The 20,988-nt window shown below is 50.4% G+C and overlaps 1 protein-coding gene across 1 annotated transcript in view; it reads left to right on the plus strand.

The window, feature by feature from the left end:
- The window catches only part of ASTN2 (astrotactin 2), a 423,548-nt gene that overhangs the window by 57,417 nt on the left and 345,143 nt on the right, over window positions 1–20,988 (plus strand). Inside the window, exon 2 of the mRNA XM_054174585.1 lies at window positions 16,118–16,305. Coding sequence (XP_054030560.1) covers window positions 16,118–16,305 — 188 coding nt within the window. The remainder of the gene's footprint in view (window positions 1–16,117; window positions 16,306–20,988) is intronic.

Raw genomic sequence — 20,988 nt, forward strand, 5'->3', positions numbered from 1 at the left:
ATGCAAAATACCATGGAGATGCTCCACTTCTGAACACCTTTTAGGGGAAGGAGGGGAGAAAGTCCCATCTTTGGAAATTTCTTCAGAGGAAGGAAGGTGACCTGGTGGGCAGGTGTCTGGGTGTGCTGTAGTCACCCTGGGACAGCAAATGGCCATGGTCTTGGCCAGGCCATTTCTGGTGCTTGTCTTTCACCCTTCTCAAGTGACTGCACCTGGTGGATGTGGGGCAGGCTGTGGATGTAGTCTACCTGGACTTCAGGAAGGCCTTTGATACCGTCCCCCACAGCAAACTCCTGGCCAAGCTGTCAGCCCCTGGCTTGGACAGCAGCTCTCTGAGCTGGGTTAGGAACTGGCTGGACACAGGAAGCTGCGTATCTCATCCCATAATGTCCTGCTCCCTATAAATGTACCTGCAAAGTCCTACACTTCTTCTTTCTTCCCCCACCGCTCCTATGGAGATGCTCCCTATCTGGTAATGGAGGGGGAGCCATCTCATGGCCTCTTGGGCCTGGCTAGGCCTAAGGCTGGGAGGAGAAGGGGGAAGGACAGTCTCAGATCTGGCCAGCTGCGATTAGCCTAACAGTGGAGGTGGGGGAAGAAAGAGCCCTGGGGGTTCTGGATGTACCCTCAGGTGGGAAGAGAGGAGTGTTGGGATGCTTCTGGGTATGCTTTGGGATCTCTTTTGTCACTGTGCTTGTGGTTCTCTGTAAAATATTCACTGCTTTTCCATTTAAACTTTCCACCACTTCTGCAATCCATTTCTGTGAGTCTCATTTTTTTCCTGTCCATGGTGGGAGGGAAGGAAGGATTGGTCCTTCAACCTACCATAAGGCATCTCCAGGCTGCAGTTGTGGCTCATCCTGGCAAGCACCACATGCCAGGAGCAGGAACTTCAACTTGTGGAGCATCAGGAAGGATGATCTACATCTGCAGATCCCCCCCAAAAAAGGTGGTGGAGTCACCATCCCTGGAGGTGTTCAAGAGGGGATTGGACATGGCACTTGGTCATGAAGTCTGTGGTGACAAGTTGGACTCGATGATCTTTGAGGTCTCTTCCAACCTTAGTGATACTGTGAGACTGTGAAAAGGACAGCACCAAGGGGCTGGAGCTCTGGAAGAAGGTAGACCAGCACACCTGATGCACAAATGATCTTGCAGGGTGGAAAGCTGGCATGGAGGAAAGAGGGGGAGATGAAAGGTGGTGCTGCTGCTGCGGGGTGTATGAAGTGCCTCTCTTTTGGGGAGGGCAGAGCTTTGAGCCAGCACCGTGGCTGGACGTGCTGTGGGCCCCATGCTCACGGTCGCAGGTGGCAGGAGTTAATCAGTGTGGGCTTTAACAGCAGGGCTGCTTGGCGCCTCATCTTTTCAAGCTAATGTGGAGTTCTCATGTCCAAAGTCCTTTGATGCTTGTCTGAGAGCATCAGGGCTCTCTGCTCTCCAGAAGGAGCTCTCCGCAGAAGAGTGATAAATGCGTTTAATTTTTGCCGAGCTTGTAGCCTGGTTTTTATCCCAGGATCCGTCTCTTGAGGTTTTATTAGCTGATGGTGTCTGTAGGAAGAAGTCAAAGCGACTCGACAGGAACAGCCGTGGAATTGATGTAGGAAGCAAGAGCATGTTTTGGAGATAATGTTTCTCATTCTCGCCGTTGCTACGTGCAGGGTTCAGGCAGTGCATTTCCAGTTCTGCCAGAGTTTTACAGCTGCTACCTGACAGGAAAAAATCCTCCAGCCAGCCTCCTGCTTGGGCAGGCTGTGAATTGCACACCGTGGATGTCCTCTGCTCCAGTCCATGGGGGAGGCCCTGTGGGGCTGGAGCACAGCAACCAGTGACAAGACGGCTGGAGGGTCTGGAGGGCAAGTGTTGTGAGGGGTGGCTGAGGGAGCTGGGGGTGTTTAATCTGGAGAAGAGGAGGCTCATACAATCATAGAGTCAATAAGGTTAGAAGAGACCTCAGAGATCATCAAGTCCAACCTGTCACCACAGACCTCATGACTAAACCATGGCACCAAGTGCCATGTCCAGTCCCCTCTTCAACACCTCCAGGGATGGTGACTCCACCACCTCCCTGGGCAGCACATTCCAACGGCTAACAACTCTCTCTGTGAAGAACTTTCTCCTCACCTCCAGCCTGAACTTCCCCTGGCACAGCTTGAGACTGTGTCCTCTTGTTCTGGTGCTGGTTGCCTGGGCGAAGAGAGCAACCCCCACCTGGCTACAACCTCCCTTCAGGTAGTTGTAGAGAGCAATAAGGTCTCCCCTGAGCCTCCTCTTCTCCAGGCTAAACAACCCCAGCTCCCTCAGCCTCTCCTCACAGGGCTGTGCTCCAGACCTCTCCCCAGCCTCATTGCCCTTCTCTGGACACGTTCATCATTGCTCATTGCTCTCTACAACTCCCTGCAAGGAGGTTGGAGTGAGGTGGGACTTGGTCTCTTCTCCCAAGGAACTATCAATAGGACAAGAGGAAATGGACTCAAGCTGCACCAGGGGAGCTTTAGGTTGGAGATTGGGAATAATGTCTGTCTTAAAGGAGTGGTCAGGCATTGCAACAGGCTGCCCAGGGAGGTGGAGTCACCATCCCTGAAGGTGTACTAAGAAACATGTGGGCATGGCAGGTAAGGACATGGTTTATAGGGCATGGTGGTGTTAGGTCAGTGGTTGGACTTGATGATCTTTTCAACCAAAGAAATTCTAAGACAGATGAGAAACTCCTTTGTGGGGCTCTGATAAACCTGGTGCAGAGGAAAGCTTGGCTTGGCTTCCTGAAGGCTGCAGGGGGCAGGAGGAGCCTGCCTGCTCAGGGTGTGCTGGTGTGGGGAGATGATCACCCTGCCTTGGAGTCTGGGAGAGGGACAATTTGCAAACATGTGTTGATGTGCTCCCGTAGGAAGCCAGGCACTAAATCATCACCTTGCAGCTTGCATGCAGATTCATCCAGGGAACCTATTTAATTAGGGGATAAATTTAGAAATCAATTATTATTTGCAGAAACAGTTTCTTTCCCTCTAATGAGGCTGCAAAGATTCATCCCCCTCGCCTCTTTCCCATGACCTTTGTGTATGCAGATCAAGGGTGGATATGCTCCATGTCTCTTCTCTCTCAGTCTTAAGTGGCTCTTCTGGGGCCCTTTCTGATCTTTCCTCAAACTCTCCTAGGACAGCAAGTGGGGGTACAACCATGAAACCAGGCTGCTGTTGGATTTAATGGTGTGGGAATGGTGGGGACACCAGGTCCACTGGTAATGGGGACAGGGATTGGGCCTTTCCTAATGGGATAGGGGATGGGAAGTGATCTGAACTTAATGGGAATGGGAAAATAAGGCTGAAGGGCTGGAATGGGGAGGAAGGGTTAAGGGTAGGATGAGCCTCATGAAGCGTTTCAGCTGGTGGGGAACCCTAGGCAGACTGGCTGGGGAAGGAGTGGAACCATATGGGGTGGTTTGGGTTGATGGTGAGTTGGCAGAGGTTCTGCAAAGCTGTGCTAGGGCTGCAGTGACAGCAAAGCTGGCCCTCCTCTGCCTGGCTGCAAAATAAATAACCAGGAATTATTTGTGCAAATACAGACTTTGGAGAGCTTCTGGCTCTCTACAACTCCTTGAAAGGAGGTTGGAGCGAGGTGGGGGTTGGTTTCTTCTCCCTAGTGATGAGAGGAAATGGCCTCAAGTTGCACCAGCAGGAGTTTAGGTTGGACATTAGGGGAAAAAAACCCAACCAACCAACCAACAAAACACTGCAATGGTTCTCAAATACTGGAACTGGCTCCCTAGGGAGCTGGTTGAGTGCCCATCCCTGGAGGTGTTTAAAAGAGGCAGAGATGTGGTGCTGAGGGACATGCTTTAGCTCAAGATGCCACCAGAGCTGGAGAACCTTCTGGGCAAGTGCAGTGCTGTCTGGAGACCTCCTTGTGCCTGACCTTGGCTGGCCTCCACATGGCACTGTAACCTGGCACCATTGTAGGCATTTCCCTGGATCTCACACAAGGGTTGGCACCCTCCACACATTGTGGGGGTGTTGGGAGGACCTGGCCACCCCCAAGAGCTTCACTGTCATTTCATCAGGTGAAGCACTTGTTGCAGGGCATGGCTAGCACAGCTGCATCTCCTCTTGCACTTGCTGGAGAAAGGGACCCTGCTTGTGCCAACCCGAGGTGCTGATGGTGCTTGTGAGGACATTGCTGCTTCAGGCTTTGGTCTCTGCCACTTTGCTGCTTCTAATCTCTGACAAATTGCTCCTTACCCACTTCTAAATGGGGAAAAATTATTTTTGCCCACAGGCTCCAAGAAGCCATAATAAATTTGGTTGCTTTTACTATTTTGGCTTTTAATGTCTCCTCATCTTACAATGCCACTTCCCAAGCCCTCCAGCGACTTCTCCCTGCTCTTAGATCAGCTGCTTTGAGTCCAGTTCATTTCAGCCTGAGTCAGTCCAGAGAGGGGTGAGGATCACAGAATCACAGAATCACCAAGGTTGGAAGAGACCTCAAAGATCATCAAGTCCAACCTGTCACCACAGAACTCAGGACTAAACCATGGCACCAAGTGCCACATCCAGTCCCCTCTTGAACACCTCCAGGGATGGTGACTCCACCACCTCCCTGGGCAGCACATTCCAATGGCAAATGACTCTCTCAGTGAAGAACTTTCTCCTCACCTCCAGCCTAAATGTCCCCTGGTGCAGCTTGAGACTGCGTCCTCTTGTTCTGGTGCTGCTTGCCTGGGAGAAGAGACCAACCCCCACCCTGCTACAACCTCCCTTCAGGGGTTGCAGAGAGCAATAAGGTCTCCCCTGAGCCTCTTCTCCAGGCTAAACAATCCCAGCTCCCTCAGCCTCTCCTCCCAGGGCTGTGCTCCAGGCCTCTCCCCAGCCTTCTTGCCCTTCTCTGGACACCTTCAAGAGTCTCAATGTACTTCTTAAACTGAGGGGCCCAGAACTGGACACAGGACTCAAGCTGTGGCCTAACCAGTGCTGAGTACAGGAGCAGAATGACTTCCCTGCTCCTGCTGGCCACTCTGTTCCTGATCCAGGCCAGGATGCCATTGGCCTTCTTGGCCACCTGGGCACACTGCTGGCTCATGTTCAGCTACAGCTGAGGAAACCCTTTTGCTTCTGGAAGCTTGATGGCTTGCAGCCTCCCGCCACAGCCTTTCACAATGTGAGCAATGGGAAGCTCAGAGGAGACCTTATTGCTCTCTACCCCTACCTGAAAGGAGGTTTTAGTAAGGCCAGCGTTGGCCTTTTCTCCCAAGTAACTAATGACAGGACAGGAAGAAGTGGCCTCAAGTTGTGCCAGGGGAGGGTTAGATTGGAAATTGGGAAACATTTCTTCACTGAAAGAGCAGTTAGGCATTGGAACAGGCTGCCCAGTGAGGTGGTGCAGTCATTACCTCTGGAGGTGTTAAAAAAAGGAGTAGATGTGGCACATTGGGACATGGCTTAGGGGGCATGGAAGTGTTGCAGAGAAGGTTGGACTTGATGATCTCAGAGGTCTTTTCCAACTTCCATAATTCTATGATTCTACATCTGAGCACTCAAAGGAGGAAAAACAAAGAGCTCCTGACCACCCCCAGGATCCATCAGCATCCCACACTTGCCCTTGGAGGGGACACATCTCTGTCATCAGAAGGAGATCACTCCTAATAATCTCTCCTCGCCCTCAACATCAATAACCCCTTGCTGGAGCAAACCAATAGCAAGAGGCATTACTCACACTCTTTACCCTGTAAATCGAGCCAGCCCTTTGGCTCGTGCTGCAGGATAGCCTGTGCAGGACCTGGGAAGATAATGATATGAGGCTTGTGTCTCTCACCTCCAAGGAGGATAAAGGAGAAGGTTTCCCAGAGCAGTGAAAGAACGAAATGAGAGGAATATCAGGACTGCTTAATTGCAGTCATCTGCCCAGCATCACTTCAAAGGTCTGTACTGAGAAGCATCTCCTTGTCCAATTAAAAATGCTACTTTTAGGAGCAAAAGCACTAACTCAGCTTTGAGACAGAGATCAGAAGCTCTTCCACAGAGGCAAACAGGCCATGGGACAGCACAGAAGTATCAAGAGACAGGACTCTGGTTGTGCAAAGCCATCTTAATTCAGGGACAGTCCCCCACAGGAGAGAAGGATTTCCACTGCTCCACACCAGACATGCATCCCCCTGCAGCAAACCTTTCCAGGAGGGCTCAGGAGAGGAGGTTCTATCACCCAGCCCACAGCACAACCCTGATGTGGATGCCACCGGGACCCCACTGCCACAGCTCCCACAGGCTGCATCACATTAGGCAAGCAGGGAAAAAACCCCTCCAAGGTCAGTCTGGCTCCAGATTTTTTTCCCCCGCGCATAGATATTTTTTTTGCATGGGATGTTTAAAAGGATCACAGAGAACATTTCTGGGGAGTTCTGAGAGATAGGCAATTTTTTTGGATTTTAGCCTAGACTGAAGATAAGCCTGTTTCATTTTCAAAAGGTCTCTTCCAAAAGTAGAGACTTCAATTTAACATTCATTTCACAATTTTAAGCAAACCCAGCAGCGAAGCAGTTTCTGACGGCAGCTGATGTGCCAAGCCTGGGTACCATTTCCCATGCATCTATAAATACCTGTGTGCTCTTCACCTCTGCAGCCCATGCTGCAGGAACCCTGCCCATTCCTACTCCCACCATTGCCAGGACATCCTAAGCTCTCATAGAATGGTAGAGATTGGTGGAGATATCTACTCCAACCAGGCTGTTCAAGCGGGTTTGCCTAGAGCAGGTTGCACAGAAATGTGTTCAGGCAGGTTTTGAAAGTCTCCAGAGAGGGAGACTCCACAACCTCTCTGGGCAGCCTTCTCCAGGACTCCAACACCCTCTAAGTAAAGAAGTCTTTCCTTAGGTTCTAGTGAAATCTCCTGTGTTCCAGTTTGCACCCATTGCCCCTGGGCACCACTGAAAAAAGCCCAGCCCCATCCTTTTGCCATCCCCCACAGAGCTATTGATCATGTCTGAGAAGATCTCCCCTCATCCTGGTCTTCTCCAGGCTGAACAGCCCCAGGTTTCTCAGCTCTCCTCATCAGACAGATGCTCCAGTCCCCTCATCATCACTGTGGCTCTCCATTAGACTCTCTCCAGTAGCTCCCTGTCCCTCCTGAACTGGGGAGCCCAAGACTTCAGGTGCAGCCTCTTCAATCAGATCTACTGCTTACAAAGGGAGAGCAGAAAAAGAGAGAAGAGGAAAAAAAACCCCAGCCTTTGCAAGCTTTGTTAGCTGCTGAATTCTTCAGTATCCAAACACAGGGAAGCTTCCTGGCTTCGTACACTTGACACAGATATCAGCCTGCCTGTGTTTCCCTGGACACGCATTGCCACTCCGCTATCTCCACGGTAGTTCCAGCAGTGATAGCCCATCTCTCAGAAAGGATGCAATAGTCTGCAGCAAGATTGCCCCATTATCAGAGCTTTCAAATGCTTGTGGAGCAAATTAAGGGCATTTCTGCACCAAACCAGAATGAGATACAGTTAAGTTTCTCAATGAGCAGCAATGGGAAAGCGCTTGTAGTCTATAGCTATTTAAAATCCCAGCGTCTAGCAGAAGGACAGCTCTCAGATGGGATTCAAATACTGCTTGGTGGGCGAAGAACCAAGTGGAACAGCCAAATGGACCACAAAACAGCTGCCCTGCCACCTTCCTACTGGCTCACCACACCACAGAAAACTGCAGAAGAGGGATTGTGAGGAGTCTTCCGCAGCGGTCAGCCAGACACTTTCTCTGATCCAAAGCCCACAGGCAACTGCATTTCTCCATCTCCCACCTGCCCTCCATCCTCAGCAAAGGAGGAGTCTGCTTCCCTGCAACACCAGCAGAGCTGCCTCCTCTGCGTCCTCGTGGACTTGCCTCCATCTTCTTCATACCTGCTTCTTACTCCTTAATTCTTCACACCTCATCTTCTTCTGCACATCTCTCATCATGTAGGGCAACTGAGCCTAGAGGCAGCCCCAGCTCCACCACAGCCCCAGCTCCACCACAGCCCCATCACTCTTCAATATCACCTACCCATGGGCTGAACTTACAAACAGGGCACACAGAGCACTTTCTCCTCTGCTGCCCTGCGTCAGGCTTTGGGTTTTGTAAAACTAAGATTTCCGTATTTCCAACAAGCAATCCGAACAAAACCCTTCCTGGGGCTCAGCACCCAGCCTAGGCTCTTGCCCATTAGAAGGTCACCCATGCAGGACAAGGTAAAGGGAGGCAGGCACAGCAGCAACCACAGCAAGATCCCTTCTGACTGAAACTCTAATTCCATTTTTCTCTTCACTGTTGCTGCGATCCCTACGTACAAACATTTCATTGAAGTCTTCAACTCCCATTACAATCAAACTTAAAAGCAAAAAAGGCCTAAATGCATTTGGTTGGGAACCAAGACGATTCCCATAAAAGCAGATTATGCTGACATGATGAATATGAAATGAAACAGCAGATATTAAAGTTGGAGGATTGTTACTCCATGCCTTCAGGCTCCTGGCCGTCCTACCCACCCCCACTTCCCTCCTTTGCACCCCCTCCCAGTCTGTTCTGCTGAAGGCAGAGAGCAGGCAGAGATAACCATTTCACCTCTGTCTTCCCCAGGGCAGGCTGCCAGGCTGGAAATATTCCCCTTCTCCCCCTTGCTTCCCCCCAACCTTATGCAATGCTTCAACACTCATCGGTTGCTGGGGAGGCTGCAGCCCTGCCTTATCTGCCATGGTGTTTCACAAAGCCTGTTTTGTGTTTAATTGGCTTGTTCTTGCTAATCTGCCATGATTATTGTAGTTTTATTTAATTCTTGAAGGTCATTATTAAAATAAGCTGGTTTGCTGCTGGCACTTCTTCCCTGCAGGGTTCCCCACCCCCAGCTTACCAAATGCTCCTTGTGCTTCCCCTCTGCTCCCCAGTGCTGCTCAGACCCTGGGACCTCCTGGACACCTTTACTACAAGGATCAGATCCTGGGTGTGATGGGTGAGAAGCCTGTGAGTAATTTCCAGTGCCTGGATCCAGGCTCCTCCTGCTTTTCTCCTCACCACCTGCTTCATCCCAGCAGGATCTGCAGCCCTGCAGACAGACTGCCTCGGCTCACCTGCACAACTCGTCGTCTTAAGCTCTTGGCAGAAAAGAATCACAGAATCATAGAATTCTTTTGGCTGGGAAAGCTCTCTGAGATCATTGAGTCCAGCCATCAACCCAACACCACCATGGCCATTAAGTCATGTCCTCAAGTGCCATGGCCACATGTTTCTTGAACGCATCCAGGGACAGTGACTCCACCACCTCCCTGGGCAGCCTGTTCCGATCCCTGACCAGTCTTTCACTAAATAAATTATTCCTAATATCCAACATAAACCTCCCCTGGCATTCAGGCCATGTCTTCTTGTCCTATCACCTGATAAAAGGGAGAAGAGACCAACCCCCGCCTTACTCCAACCTCCTTTCAGAGAGTTGTAGAGAGCAATGAGGTCTCCCCTCAGCCTCCTCTTCTCCAGACTGAATGCCCACAGTTCCCTCAGCCGTTCCTCGTAAGAAGCTGGAGATCTCTCCAGAAGTTACCTTTCCTTTTATAGCAGGCTCAGAATCATAGAATCAATCAATGAGGTTGGAAAAGACCTGAAAGATCATCAAGTCCAACCTGTCACCCAACACCTCATGACTACTAAACCATGGCATCAAGTGCCACATCCAGCCCCTTCTTGAACACCTCCAGGGATGGGGACTCCACCACCTCCCTGGGCAGCACATTCCAATGGCTAACAACTCTCTGTGTGAAGAACTTTCTCCTCACCTCGAGTCTAACTTCCCCTGGCACAGCTTGAGACTGTGTTCTCTTGTTCTGGTGCTGGTTGCCTGGGAGAAGAGACCAAGCTCCTCCTGGCTACAACCTCCCTTCAGGTAGCTGTGGAGAACAATAAGGTTTCCCCTGAGCCTCCTCTTCTGCAGGCTAAACAATCCCAGCTCCCTCAGCCTCTCCTCATAGAGCTTGTGCTCGAATCTCGCTCCCCTCTCACACACAAAGGCAACAGTGCCAGCTGCATCCTCCTCTTTCCACCCATGTGTGTCCCCTAACCCTGCAGCCCTGCCATCAGTCCAGGGGCTCTGCTGAGTGAATGTTCTCCAGAGGCCCCAACCTCCAGTGAAGTGTTAGTTTATAGGTTCTTCAGTGCTAGCTACCACTTATGCTAATAAAGCAAATGTATGCAGAAAGTCATAAACACAGAGCTCTCCCCAGTGCCCTTGCCAGCACAGCATTGCTCCCTGCAGAACAGATGATCCTGCTCCGTGCAGACTAGCTCCAAAATGCCTCTAGTAATGGGGCTTCCCTCATGCTCCCCAGGGGACTATTCTGCAGTCAAACAGGCCCTAACAGTTCTAAGGGTTTGGGTCTTTTGGTGGCAGTGAGGTGGGGTTTTTATCCTAATCATTAGCTCACTTCATTACCTTTTCCCCCCTCTCCTTCCCCTCTGCTCGTTTTTTAACATCTTCCTTCCACACTGACTCCCCTGCTCGCCCCGCGGTGCTCCCCAGGGCAGCACACAGACACAGCTGCACATCATAAAATGTAAGAGAGAAGCTCAGAACTTTAAGAAGGGGAGAAAAAAAGATGACAAGCTCCCTCTGATCATCTCCTTTCAAAGCCCCTGTCTGTGAGGAACACAGCGCTCTACCTGCAGGGCATTTCAGGGGTGGCTCTGCCTGTCTGCTGGGACGTGGTGTGTGTCCAGGGATGGTGCTGCATGGAGGAGAGCTTCAGGGAGCCTTCATCTTGGGGTGGTCTATGGGGCATCCCACCAACACTGTGGGCAGGCTGGGGCACTCTTTCTGCATCTCATTTGCTCTGTCAGGGGCACTGTGTGTCTGACACTGGCTGGGGAGCTGGGACTTGCAGCAAAGTGGGTCTGGCTGGTCTTAAGCTTTGCTCAAACTGCCTGACAGGAAGCCAGGTATTGGGCACGCTCCTGGGACCAGCCACTTCAGAGAACTGGTAAGAGCTGAGCTGCCACTGTAGGGTCCCTCGTGATCAGAGCAATGTGACTGAAGGTGAGGGCAGCTCCTAAGCTCAACAGGATCCCAAAAACTGAGAGAGCCTCCTCAGTCAGGATGGAGAACCTGCCTCTCCCCATGGGCAGGCTGGAGAGGCACAGGGGTGCGAGCAGGATTTATTCCAGTTAATGTCAGTGAGAGTGAACTCAGCCAGGACATCTCAGGCTGCACCAGGGGAGGTTTGGGCTGGAGGTTAGGAGGAAGTTTTACACAGAGAGAGTGATTGCCCATTGGAATGGGCTGCCTGAGGAGGTGGTGGAGTCCCCATCACTGGAGGTGTTCAGGAGGAGACTTGATAGGGTGCTTGGCTGCATGGTTTAGTTGATTAGGTGCTGTTGCATGATAGGTTGGACACGATGATCTTGTAGGTCTCTTCCAACCTGGTTTTTTCTATTCTATTCTATTTGGATTCTTCCTATCCTCCTACCATCTTTATTCATAAACATGGCTTGGGGTTTGTGGTTTTTAGAAAGAATGTTTGAGGTAGATGTGGTTATTGTGAAATGCAGCAGTGCAGTAAGGGTTGGTCTCTCCTCCCAAGGAAAAAGGGACAGGACAAGAGGAAACAGCCTTAAGTTGTGCCAGGGGAGGTTTGGGTTGGGTATTAGAAAAAAATTCTTCCCCCCAAAGGGTTGTCAAGCCCTGAGCAGGCCCTCCAAGGCAGAGGTGGAGTCCTCATTCCTGCCCCTCGGGGCTTTTCAGTCTGAGGTGCTGAGGGCCATGATACAGTGGTGACCTGGCAGCGCTGGGGAAATGGTTGGAGTTGATGAACTTAAAGATCTCTGCCTACAAAAACCACAGGTGGTCCAAGAGATGAGACGGGGCGAGCAGGGGGAGACAGTCAACTCTTCCATGTCTTAGCCCCTTGTGATGGGTTATGCCCATCCTGAAAGCAGGGGGGGAAGGCAGGGAAGCATTGCCTTCCCTGCAGGGGATTTTCCCCTGGGAAACTGAGTTTAGTCTGTCCCACTCCCCCTCCTTGTCCAGCGAGGCTACAGAGAGGACACTGCAGCCATCAGCTCTCTCTCGGCCCCTGCCTTTGCCTGGGTGAGGACTGCTGCTGGCTCCCTGCTTCTCTGCCACGTGGTCCCCCCTGCTGCACCCCACACCTTTGCAAAGGACTGGGTTTGTATTTCATATTTCTTTTTTCCCATCCATCCTTGTTCCTTACCCTTGTGAACGCTACCTGTTATTGTTACACATCTATTCTTTACCTCTCTGCGTCCAAGCTGAATCCAAAGTATTTCTTGGAGGATTTGCTCTGTTCCTTTCTTTTCCTCTCTATTGGGAAAGAGGAATGGGGGAGCAGGGGAGGGATTCTCAGCCTGGCCCCCATCTGAGCTCTTAAATTGCAGTTAAGGCTCAAATCACCACACCCCTGGAAACACCAAGCCAAATGGAGGGTTTGGCTGCTCCAGTACAGCTCTTTCACTCCTGACTCTGGAGCCTTCTGTACCATCCCTACATCCCTCCAGCTTCTCTAATCACAGGCTTTAGGGTCTCCATATCCATCAGGTATTGATTTGCCTGCACTGCCTCCAGATCACAGGCTGGCTCCACGCTCCTTACAGCAGCTCAGCACACGTCCCTGCTCTTCCAGCTGCTGTGATTGCAATTCAGTCTCTAGTACATTACCCTTATTTATAATGCCAGGGCTTCAGCGCAGCGCCTCAGGCGCTCTGAAATTATTACAGGGCCCTTTTGACTTTCAATTCCCTTCCATTCAATTCCATTTTTATTTGTCAGCAGAGACTCCCACTGACCAGTGCTGGAAGCCAGCTGTGCCCAGGCCTGAGCACGTTAAGCTGATCCTATGGGAATTATCCACACACGGTCAGCTCGGGGGGGGAATGAGAAATCCAGGTCTGGAAGAGCAGGTCGCAAAAAGCTCCTGGGTGCAGCTTCTTGAGACCTTACTGCTCTCTACAACTACCTGAAAGGAGGCTGTAGCCAGGTGGGGGTCGATCTCTTCTCCCAGGCAACCAGCACCAGAACAAGAGGACACAGTCTCAAGCTGTGCCAGGGGAAGTTTAGGCTTGAGGTGAGGAGAAAGAAAGTTCTTCCCAGAGAGAGTTGTTAGCCATTGGAATGTGCTGCCCAGGGAGGTGGTGGAGTCCCTATCCCTGGAGGTGTTCAAGAGGGGATTGGATGTGGCACTTGGTGCCATGGTTTAGTTGTCAGGAGGTGTTAGGTATTAGGTAGTATCACAAAGGTTGGAAGAGACCTCAAAGATCATCGAGTCCAGCCTGTCACCACAGACCTCATGACTAGACCCTGTGAGGGTGGTGAGAGACTGGCACAGGTTGCCCAGGCAGGTGGAGGAAGCCTCATCCCTGGAGGTTTTTAAGGCTAGGCTCTGAGCAACCTGCTGTAGTGTGAGGTGTCCCTGGCCATGGCAGGGGGATTGGAACTGGATGATCCTCGAGTTCCCTTCCAACCCTAACAATCCTATGATTCTATATGTAGGCAGCTTTTAAATACATCTAGGGGTGACAATTCAGCCACTTGTGTGGGCATCCTGTACCTGTGAGAACCCTTTTGGGTTATCTTTAGCATCTTTAAGATCAAGATCACCTGGTTGGAAAAGACCTTAAGATTATCAAGTTAATCCATACCCTAACATCTCTCTGCATACAACTGTTAGACCATGTCCCTGTGCTCCTCATCCAGATGTCTTTTAAACACCTCCAGGCATGATGACTCCAGCACTGCCCCAGTGGAGAAATTTTCCCTAATATCCAACCTAAACCTCCCCTGGTGCAACTCGAGGCCATTTCTTCTTGCCCTATCACTTGTTACCTGGGAGAAGTGGCCAGCCCCCCTTTCTCCAACCTCCTTTGCACCTTAACCCAGGAGAGACCCTGCAGTTATCTATGCTAGCACCAAGAGGGATGCCATCAGCCCAGGACACAGTGAGAGCCTCCTGTTGGCCAAGCACCACAGGGTTTCTCCAGGAAAAAGGGAAAGGGAAAGGGAAAAGGAAAGGGGAAAAGAAAAAAAGAGAAGGAAAAAAAAGGAGAAAGGAAAAGGGAAAGGGAAAGGGGAAAAGAAAAAAGAGAAGGGAAAAAAAAAAAAGGGAAAGGGAAGGGAAAGGGAAAGGAAAAGAAAAAGGGAAAGGGGAAAAGGAAAAAAGAGAAGGAAAAAAAAAGGGAAAGGGAAGGGAAAGGAAAAGGAAAAGGGGAAAAGAAAAAAAAGAGAAGGAAAAAAGGGGAAAGGGAAGGGAAAGGAAAAGGGAAAGGGGAAAAAGGGAAAATAAAAGAGGAAAGAGGCACAGCAAGTGCTTTGCATGAGCAGCTGTTGCTCCCAGATGGTGCCAGACCCCTCCTAAAGCAGGACAGACCACCAAAAAAACCCAACCAACCAACAAAAAAAAAAAAAAAAAAAGGTAGTGGAAGGAAAAATATTTGGCTTGCTGTGTGCTAGTATTTTGTTGTTGTTGTTTGGATTTGGCTGCTGCGCTGCCAAATCTGTTCTTTGCAGGGATCCGTTTGCAGGCTGACAGGCAGCTGTGGAGCTGTCAGAGCTCCTGCTGCTGCTGGGACCTGCAGCTGAGGCATGGAGCTGCTGGCTCTGGTGGGGCTGCAGGTCTGGCAGGCCTTTTGGTTACGTGGTGCTTGGGTTGTCCAAGCCCTCAATTACTCCAGCTTGACAGGCTGGAGAGGTGGGCACAAGCCAATCTCATGAGGTTCAACAAGACCAAGTGCAGGGTCCTGCATCTGGGTCGAGGCAACCCCAGGCACAAATCCAGGCTGGGCAGGGACTGGCTGGAAAGCAGCACTGAGGAAGAGAGACTTGGGGGTGCTGGTGGAGGAGAAGCTCAACAGGAGCTCTCAGTATGCACTTGCAGCCCAGAAAGCTGCAGCAAGAGAAGTGTGGCCAGCAGGGCAAGGGAGGAGATTCTCCCCCTCTGCTCAGCTCTGCTGAGACCCCACCTGGAGTACTGCCTTCAGTTCTGGAGCCCCTATTACAAGAGGGATCTGGAGGTGCTGGAAGGTGTCCAGAGAAGGGCCACAAGAATGATCAGAGGGCTGGAGCACCTCTCCTGTGAGGACAGACTGAAGGAGTTGGGGCTGTTCAGTCTGGAGAAAAGAAGGCTCTGAGGTGACCTTATTGTGGCCTTCCAGTATCTGAAGGGGGCTACAAGAAGGCTGGGGAGGGACTTCTCAGGATCTCAGGGAGTGATAGGACTAGGGGGAATGGAATGAAGCTGGAGGTAGAGCACTTTCACTGTAAATTGGGAGTGTTTGGGAAGTAAAAGTGACAGAAGGGTGCAGAAGACTGGCAGACATGCAACCCCCAGCTTAATAGCAGTTTATTAAGCCTGGTGGTCACCTCTTCTTGCTCATGCTCCTTAGTCTGTGCTGGGAATGTCCCCCCTGTTGAACATACCTCACAACCTGCTTCTGTTGTAAATGCCAGCAGGGGTCTAGAGGATGGGACCAGACACTTTTCAGTGGTGTCCAGTGACAGGACAAGGGGGTTCCATTTGGCTGTGAGGGAAACCTTTGGTGTGAGGTTGCTGGAGCATTGGAGCAGGCTTCCCAGAGAGGTTGTGGAGTCTCCTTCTCTGCAGATTCCAAACCTGCCTGGACCTTGGGATCCTGGGCAAGGTGCTGTGGGTGACCCTGCTTTAGCAGAGAGGTTGGACCAGGTGATACTCAGAGAAAGAGACTCCCCACAGTGCTGGGATTCTGTGTTTTGATTTGCTTGACACCAAGCAAATCCTCCCTGTGCTGAGGAGCAAACTTGCCTTGGGCTTGCCTGTAGATCTCTAGGGGCTTCTTCCAGCCTTTTTGCTGGGAGAGCTACAGGAAATTAAAGGCATCTTGTGCAACATGTTATCTACTGTTGTTGCCTTTCTAGTCTAGAAATCCCAAGGCACTTTGTAACCCCTCCTGTTGTATTAGGGAAGACAACTGCTACCCTTTGTACATGGTGGGAAATAGCAGACCAATTCTCAGGCTCATCCTGTAGGTCAGAAGCAGGAGGAGCAAGACACAGGAGTCCTGACTCCCAGCATTGCTAGGAACACTACCTTTTAGCATCCTGGGGAAAGCTGACCCTCAGCTGTGTTTTGTCCCTGCAGAGATGTCGGGGACCGTGGCTGACATCTCTCTGGTGCACTGGAAGCAGCAGTGGCTGGAGAACGGAACCCTCTACTTCCACGTCTCCATGAGCAGTGCTGAGCAGCTCTCCAGGGCCACCCCTCCCAGCCTCCAGGAGCCTTCAGAGATCGTGGAGGAGCAGATGCACATTCTTCATATCTCAGTCATGGTGAGTCAAAGCTGCCAATCGTGTCAGAGGAGACAGAGGACCCTCTGTGAGGGGGATGGTGCTGACAGCCACGTTGTGGTGGGAGGGTGGTGATAAGGAGGAAGGTGGTGAATCCAGTCTGCAGATGTCTGTGTCCCTTCTTGGTTGTGCCTCCAGAGGGGGAGAGAGGTGTTTGAATGGGCCAGGAAAACAAAAGTGTTTGGTCTTTTAAGAAAATGCCATAAAACTGAACAACAGAGAGTAGGGAAGAAGCTGGTGGGAGAGTGGCAAGGAAGCTTGTGGTTCCTCCACCTCTGCTGAGATGTGTGAGTGGGGTATTGCTCCTTAGACTTGTGCTTGGGCATGTACACAGGGGAGGACTGGGGTGTGATCTTTTCTTTCCAATGCTTTCTGAAGCTTTGTTTGATGAATCAAGTGAGTGTGGGCTGTGGCCTGATCCTTCTCTTGCCTGCCTGAAGTCAGAAGGTAGAATAGAATAGAATAGAATAGAATAGAATAGAATAGAATAGAATAGAATAGAATAGAATTAACCAGGTTGGAAAAGAGAGGTGCTTCACATGTCTTGGATGCTGTGTGACTTTTTGTTACCAGATTGTGTATGTTCTCTGATGCCTTTTCAGATGATTATTTCAGTATCTTATGAGGTGGTTAGCTGGCTGTTTGGATGTGGTTCATCATTCCCCTGTGCCTTAGAGCTCCATCTGTAAAATGGGACTGAATGTGTTGTCCCTTAGCTCCCCTTGGGATAAAGTATTACAACAATAAACATAGAAAAGAATCACAGAATGCCAGGTTGGAAGGGACCCCAAGGATCACCTGATCCAACCTTTCTAGGTAACAGCATAGTTGAAGAGAGCTGGCCCAGCACCCTGTCAAGCTGAGTCTTAAAGCTGTCCATTGTAGGGGAATCCACTGCTTCCCTTGGGAGATGATTCCAATGGAAGTTAGTTATTCCAAGAGAAGTTGGGCTGTCTGTGTGTATGTCACTACATTGCCCAAAGGGGATTTGGGCTCCCATTGCAGCAACCCTCTGCAAAAGATGAATCCCTTCATCTCTTGGAATTTATGTCTCATCTCCATGGCTTCTGTCCTTCATTTTGGGAGGAGGAGCAGTGACCATGGCTGCTCAAAGGCTTTATTTTTCATTTAAACAAGCAGCTATTTGACTTTTATAACTTCCATCTGGGTTTTTTTTTGTGTGTCTCAGCCCCTGTCACTGGGGCTTTAGATTGGGCACTGAGTGCAGGTGAAAATGGAGAGAGGCTTTGCACAAAGATGCAGCATGACAGCAGGATGGCAGCAGGTAGAGGAATGGGGGACAGCAGCTTTTAATGGCTTGGGTAGGGAATATTTTATGTCCTGCTCCAAATGTCAGAGTGATGGAGCATTGGAGGGGAAAGGGTAAAACTGATGTGCTTGGAAATGACCCTGAAAAAATAAGTGAGAGACACAGCAAGGAATGAAAGTAGCAAACCCCAAGTCCAAGGTGCGAAGAAGAGCGTGGCAGCATCTGAGGCTTTGTGGTGAGAGTTAGCTCCTGCCCTAAGCTTTTCCTGCCCTTCTGCTGAAGCAAAGGGAAGACAGGAGAGAAACAGAACTTCCTCCTGCACAGGGTGAGCTGTAATTCCACTTTCTTTATAGATCCTGATACTCCTTGCAGTGGGAGCTGAGGCTCTAGGCAGGAATGTGGTTCCAAGATGGAGTCTGGGCTGGATGTGTCCCTGGGGAGGCAGAAGCCCTGAGTGTTTCTTCCCTGTGTCAGGATTGCAGCACAGACTTGAAACTTTGCCCAGCTAATTTTTCTGGGGGGGAGAAGATTCATTAACTTTTCTGGTGAACCCAAGCCAAGTTTGGAGGTACTAGCAGAAGATAAATGTGGTTTTTATTGTTTGGTTTGCTCTTTTTTTCCCTCCCCTCAAGACCACATGGAGTTGTGAAGCTAAAGCAGAATAAGGCAAAACTCTTTTTCCTGTGGGTGAAATATTTCATCAGAGTCCCCAGACTCTGCTCAAGTTCTATTCTCATTCCTTTACTTTCCCTCTTGACTCCAGCAAAATCCCATCCCAGAGAGCCCCCATCATCACTGGAGCCCTCCTGACTCCCCAGTTTCCTGACCATGCCGTGCTCAGCAGCTGCTGGATCCCAGTGTGGAGGGCTGGGTGGTATCCCACTCCTGTTCTCCTTTGCACTCACCGTGCCCATATCCCTTCTCCTGCCTCAAGATATAGCTGGGCATCCCTGTGCCATCCTTTCCACCTCATCAAATACTTTGCTTCCACTCCTACCATGAAGCCTGTTGTCTCCTGCCTGCTTTCTATAAACTAAACCATGGCTCCCAATGCACAGGAAGAGTTCCAGCCAGCACTGCCTTGGCATTCAGGGGCTGTGTGCCCTGTTCCTCATCAGCCCAGCATCTCACTACGGGGGACAGGAGGTGACACGGCGAAGTGCTTCCTCCCATCTCCTTTAAGTGGCTCTAACACCTCCTTTTTACCTGTCTCCTCCTCCTCAGGCTGAGTTCCAGAGAGCTGGGGAAGCTTTGCTCAGGGGATCTCACTGATCCCACACATAGGGAAAAGCTTTACTGCACAGCAAGGTGTCTCTCAGCTGAGCTCCCTCTGATGGGAGCTGCTTTGGGTTTGTGTAGGTGTTTATGACTTGGCTGGTTGCTCCTGTCTGCCTTGAAAGCCAAGATCCCCTCTGTGCTGTGTGGGGGCTCTGGGGGGTGTAAATACTGGGTTTACTCCTCCTTCCAGTCATTCCAGCTGTTGGGATGTTGGCTTGCTGGCTTGAGATGGGTTTGTCTCCAGTCCAGCAGGAAAGGGGCTATCAGTGTCCATGACCTGGGGCCGCCATCTGCCCCTGCAAAAGCACCTGCAAGCAAAAGCTTGACTGTGACCCTCTTCACACCTCCCTTCCCAAGCTCAAGGGTATCTTTGACAGCCAAATGATTCTTCATTTTTATGTGGGTTTTTTTTCCCCCTTTCCTCACTGTTTTTTTCTTAATCTCTCCCCAGTGAGACATAACATTAATTACTGCAGTTAAGGGAATTCAGTCTCCATTACTGTCTGCCACCCCTTTCCTCTTGGCTTGAGTATCTGAAATTTGTCTCCCAAATGAAAAGAAGGGAGAAAAGGGGGGGGGGGGGGGAGAGAAAAAAATAGAAGATAACAAATATGCTAATGCTAGATTTTATTTATTTACCCTCTTTCTTACTCTTTTTTTTTTTGCACAGTGTCAAGCAGAAAGGAATCAATATTTTTGTCATTAGGCCTGTTGTGTGTTTTTTTTCTCTCTCCCCCCCCCCCCCCCCCCATAATCTTAGCTGTCATTCGGGTTTAATTGTGTTGTTTCCTCTTGTGTGGAAGTAAATCTTATCTGTTTTGGATTAAAATTCAATGAAGGTCACAGCAGCTCGAAAACTTAGCAGGCTGCAGCAATTAATGTTCATTTGGCTTTGATAAATTGGAATGTTCCCCACAATAGGAGTGGAGTGGATTTCGGAAGCAATAATTCTTCCATTAACTCAATGATGCCCCGTGTGATGGAGCATCCTGTCACTGCTCTGGTTGTCATCTGTCACTTCAAGGAGCTGGGCATATGCCTGATATGATTTATCATGATTATTGGCGCTGCTTGTGTCACAACATTTGAAGCCACTAATTATTCCAACCTTGTAAATTGCTGAATTTAACAAAACATGAGAGATTTATCTGCCTCTTGTTCCTCGCCAGCCTGTGGCCACCTGCTCAATTACTGCTCTGCGTCCGTCCCGGGGAAGCCGCACCCCGGGCCGCTGGCACAAGTGTTTGCTGTGGCTGGAGGTTTAGCTGTGGGGGATCTGGGGAAGTGGAGGGGTGGGGCAAGTAGGTTTTATCATAGAATCAATAAGGTTGGAAGAGACCTCAAAGATCATCAAGTCCAAGCTGTCACCCAACACCTCATGACTACTAAGCTACTCAAGTGCCACATCCAATCACTTTTTGAACACCTCCAGGGATGGGGACTCCATCACCTGTCACCCCAGAACTTATGCTTCTAGTAGACCATGGCACCAAGTGCCACGTCCAATCCCCCCTTGAACACCTCCAGGGATGGGGACTCCACCACCTCCCTGGGCAGCACATTCCAATGGCTAACAACTCTCTCTGGGAAGAACTTTCTCCTCACCTCCAGCCTAAACTTCCCCTGGTGCAGCTTGAAACTGTGTCCTCTTGTTCTGGTGCTGGTTGCCTGGGAGAAGAGAGCAACAGTCTCAAGCTGTGCCAGGGAAGGTTTAGACTGGATGTTACGAAGAAGTTCTTCCCAGAAAGAGAGATTGGCCATTGGAATGTGCTGCCCAGCGGTGCTTGGTACCAAGGTTTAGTTGATCAGATGGTGTTGGGTGATAGGTTGGACTCAATGATCTCAAAGGCCTTTTCCAACCTGGTTAATTCTATTCTATGCTATTCTATGCTATTCTAATTCCTCAGATATTGATAAACATTAATCAGATGCCCTCTAAGCCTTCTCTTCTCAAGACTAAACAGCCCCAGGGCTCTCAGTCTCTCTTCACAGGGGAGATGCTCAAGTCCCCTAACATCCTCGTGGCTCTCCATTGGATTCTCTCCAGCAGGTCTCTGTCTCTCTTGAACTGGGGCACCCGACACTGTACACAATGTGGAGCCATCATACCCAGCAGC

This window comes from Dryobates pubescens, chromosome 29 (genome assembly GCF_014839835.1).
Source record: "Dryobates pubescens isolate bDryPub1 chromosome 29, bDryPub1.pri, whole genome shotgun sequence".
NCBI classification, from domain to species: domain Eukaryota; kingdom Metazoa; phylum Chordata; class Aves; order Piciformes; family Picidae; genus Dryobates; species Dryobates pubescens.